Source organism: Chelonoidis abingdonii, chromosome 6, assembly GCF_003597395.2.
Source record: "Chelonoidis abingdonii isolate Lonesome George chromosome 6, CheloAbing_2.0, whole genome shotgun sequence".
In the NCBI taxonomy this organism is placed as follows: Eukaryota; Metazoa; Chordata; order Testudines; family Testudinidae; genus Chelonoidis; species Chelonoidis abingdonii.
In genome coordinates this window covers 857,359-861,648 of record NC_133774.1, presented here as the reverse complement: position 1 = coordinate 861,648, position 4,290 = coordinate 857,359, and the positions used below count along the sequence as shown (strand labels likewise).

The window sequence follows — 4,290 nt, the reverse complement described above, 5'->3', positions numbered from 1 at the left end:
GGGGGGCGGTTTGCAGACGGACAGGCACCGGGAGTGGTTTGCAGACGGACACGTAGATAGGCACCGGGGGGGGTTTGCAGACGGACAGACACTGGGGTGGGGGGCGGCTTGCAGACGGACAGGCACCGGGAGTGGTTTGCAGACGGACACGTAGATAGGCACCGAGGGTTGCAGGACAGGCAGCAGCGGGGCTCGCCGAGCCCGCTGCAGAGGCAGGTGCTGCCCGCGGGGGCCGAAGCGCTGAGCTCTGCCCCAGGGCGGCCAGGGCTTTGGATAGGGCCTGGGGCAGGGTGTGTGGGGGCAGCTGTTACTGGCTCCGTGTCTTGCCCGGGCTCTGTTCCGGGGGGAGGGGGCCAGGCAGGGCCGGGGCTGAGCGCACTGAGCAGCGCACCCTGAGCCGGGCACCAGGGTGGGGGCTGCACCCTGAGCCGGACGCTGGGAGCGGACGACCTGCACCCTGAGCCGGGCACAGTGCGGGCGGGGGGGGAACAACCTACACCCTGAGCCAGACACGGGACGAGGAAGCTGCTTGGGCAGACGGGGCGGCAATGGCAGACAGCGCCAAGCTGATGGAGCAGTTTGAGGGCACTGCCCATGGGCACCAGGTGCCGTCATCTGGCTGGCGGATCTGTCTGGCCCATGAGTTTGCGGAGAAGAGGAAACCCTACCAGGCCTCGGACGTCTCTGCCTATGACTTGGTGAAACACCTGGGCCTGGGCATGCGGTAGGTGGTTCTTCCCTTCTGTGGCCATTGTGCACTTCGATGCCCCTTCACAGTGCACTGCGAACACTGGCCCCTTTCTCTCCCTCAGGGAATTCAATGAGCCACCCACAGGCCACCTGCCTGGTCAGTATCCTTGGGCGCTTTGCCTTGCCTTGTTTGTCTGAGAGCCTGGCAGGGCATCCCCCAGCTCTTCTCCCTGCAACCCCCGAGTGGACAGACCTGTCAGTCCTGCCAGATTCTCCCCGCGTGCATCCCCCCCTCGTTATCTCCCTGGTGTCTTGGCCTCTGGGTGCATGTCCCAGTCTGGTGGGTAGATTGGCATGGTAGGCAGTGGACTTCGGTCTTCTGAACGCCTTTCCTCGGCTGTAGGCAGCTCTTTTTGGGGTTGTTTTTTCCTTGTCTTGATCATTAGCACAGAGGAGGAGGGAAACACACCTGCAGGATATACTGTGTTCTAAGGGGGGTCCTAGTGCCACTAGAGTTAAGGTTGCACCAGTATTTCCATTTTACAGGGGTGAAAAACAGTCCCTGGAAAGCTCCTACTGCAGCGGTTCTCACCCTTTCAGGAGACTGATTTGTCATGTATACCCCCAGATTTCACCTCGTTTAAAAACTACTTGCTTACAAAATCAGACATAAAAATACAGAAGTATCAGAGCACACTATTACTGACACATTGCTTATGTTTTATTTTTTACCATATAATTATAAATTGATTGGAATATAAATATTGTATTCACATTTCAGTGTATAGTCTATAGATCAGTACAAACAACTCATTGTCTGTACAAAATTTTAGTTTGCACTGAGTTCGCTTGTGCTTTTCATGTAGCTTGTTGTAAAACTAGACAAATATTTAGATGAGTTGATGTACCCCCAGCGGTACACGTACCCTGGTTGAGAACCACTGTCCTAGAGTATCAGTGTCAAGTATTTACTGTATTTATTAATGGCTTGTTTTTCCTTTAGCAGTTTGTGGTGATAAAATCTAATGTAAGGTTAGTTATTACTGTTCTTATAAAGTGCCATGTGATTAAAATTTGTCTAGGGTCTGACACTCATTAGATGCTCTCTTAATGACCAGAACAGCCTGAGATCCGAACTGTGTGCGATTCTGTGCTATGAATAGAATGGACAATGGCTGTTAAGTTGCAACATGTTTTTAGATACATAGTTACTCAAGGGTTAAAAGTGACTGTTGGAATGTTGACAGAGAATTACTGTTACTGATCAAGGTCCTGGTTGCTATGTACCATGTGTACCTCTCGCTTGCTTTCCTGTGTGGCCCTTGTTACTGTCACCTCTGAGCCTAATCATTTGCCTTTTCCTTGCCTTAGCTGTGTGAGATGGGGCCACGGGGGAACTGAGGCATCCTCACAGGTCACAACATTGGTCTGCAGCCGAGCTGGGCTCTTGCGTTCCTGGGGCCACTGTACCTGTATTTCCCCTCCGGGGCTCAGCAAGGGCACCCACACTTGGATTCCAACTCCCCAGCTGCTGCCTTTCTGGGGGGAGACCCACATCTCTCTCTTCTGGCTGGGGTACTCCCAGGCTGCCTCGGTCCCTGCCTTCACTGTTTATCTCCCAGCAAAGAGAGTCTGCTTGCTTTCTCCTCAGAGACCGGTAACAGCGTGGTTATTGCAGAGATAAGTTGTGAGACAGCACTTGCTTTATTGTTAAGGTGAAAAGCATTACAGAGAAAATGTAATAAAAACCATAAAAGAGCCTACATGCATGTTAATGAGCTTACCAGAGTTTGTGGAGTCTGAGGTGAGCAGTCCTTTGACACCCCGCCCCGCCCCAGCCTTGGGGATTCCTTGTGGTTACCACCTACCAGTGCATCACAGCTTCAGATCAGAAGAAGCACCCACTCTCATGGGGCCGGAGAAGGCCCAGTCCTTCCAGTCCTACCCTGAGAATCAGGACTGTCTGTAGCCTGGGGTCCTGCGGCTCCTGCCTGTTTGCTGGATTAGGAAGAAGGCCCTGAGCCAGTTTAAACTCGGCTATTTATCCAAAACTCTTTTCTTTGTCTGTTGGTCTCTGGAGAAGCCAGTTTGAAGGAGTATTTGCATATCCCTGGGGTGGAAGGTGGGGCTGTGGCTTCCACAGCTGATAACTGAAGACTGTGTTCGCACCCCCTTCTACTACAGCAGGTACATACAGTGTTGCAACAGCACAGCTGCAGTTGCATTTTTAGTGCAATGGCCTCCAAAGGGATTAACCCTGATTCCATCAGGTTTAATTTAATTCAGTAAAGTTTTGTTCATGTGAACAGGTGTTTTCCGAGCATTACAGGGTCTTGTCAATCTATCACAGTAAAGTTTGTTGATGAACCACAAATTGGTGGCAGTTCAGTTGTACAGACTGATCAGGATTGCATGGTTAGATGGGCTCATTTGAACAACATATGTTTTAATACAACAAAATGCAAGGCCATAAACCTAGCAACTTATAGGTCAGGGGCTGTTTTGGAAAGTGGTGACTGCTTCACCCACAAAAGCTCATGCTCCAATACGTCTGTTAGTCTGTAAGGTGCCACAGGACTCTTTGCTGCTTTTACAGATCCAGACTAACACGGCTACCCCTCTGATACCTGAGAGTAAGCTGGGAGGGTGGTGGAATGACTAAGAGCAAACAAGATCCTTGTCTGTATAAACAGGAGAGTGGGAGTAGAGAGATGCTGACACATCTGTATATAGCACTGGTGAGACCATTGGTAGGCACCAAAGAGGATGTTCAAAAGGGGTTCAGAAAAGTGATATGTATGAATGGTTTGAGGTTTGGAAAACCTGGATTTTGAGACACTAAGAAAGCTCCACCTGTTTAGTTTAATAAGGAAAAGTTAAGAGTGGAGGTGATCATGATCTATGAATACTTACATGGGGAGAAGGACTTTGATTATTAATTGAGTATTAATTGCACCCTAAGCAAGTTCAGAGATGACACTAAGCTGTGGGGAGAGATAGATAGGCTGGAGGATAGGGATAGGGTCCAGAGTGACCTAGACAAATTGGAGGATTGGGCCAAAAGAAATCTGATGAGGTTCATCAAGCACAAGTGCAGAGTCCTGTACTTAGGACGGAAGAATGCCATGCACTGCTACAGGCTGGGAACCGACTGGCTAAGTGGCAGTTCTGCAGAAAAGGACCTAGGGGTTACAGTGGACGAGAAGCTGGTTATGAGTCAGCGGTGTGCCCTTGTTGCCAAGAAGGCCAGCGGCACATTGGGCTGTATTAGTAGGAGCGTTGCCAGCAGACCGAGGGAAGTGATTATTCCCCTCTGTTTGGCTCAGTTTGCGCTTCCCACACGTGAGCCAACCAGGCTTCCTGGGAAGCCTCAGGTCCTGCACCCCACTTTGCCAGTCAGACGTGACTGCTTAGCCAGCCAGTACACAGAAGTTTTTTGGATGACCAGAAACAGGATCTAAACAGAGCTTGTAGATCAGCGAAACCGGTACCCTGCGGTCCCGGGTCATTCTGGGGGTCAGTGAGCCAAGACCCCCAGATCTGCACTTACTCCTCGTCCCAGCATAGCTCCTAGACTCACACAACCTCCCGCCCCTCCCT

The 4,290-nt window shown here is 50.9% G+C and overlaps 1 protein-coding gene across 1 annotated transcript in view; it reads left to right on the top strand.

Annotated features, from left to right (window-relative positions):
* Positions 1-443: 443 nt before the first annotated feature.
* GBA2 (glucosylceramidase beta 2) overlaps positions 444-4,290 on the top strand; it is a 52,857-nt gene continuing 49,010 nt past the window's right edge. Inside the window, exon 1 of the mRNA XM_032766183.2 lies at positions 444-724. Within this exon, the coding sequence (XP_032622074.1) occupies positions 549-724 (176 nt within the window). The 5' untranslated portion in view covers positions 444-548. The remainder of the gene's footprint in view (positions 725-4,290) is intronic.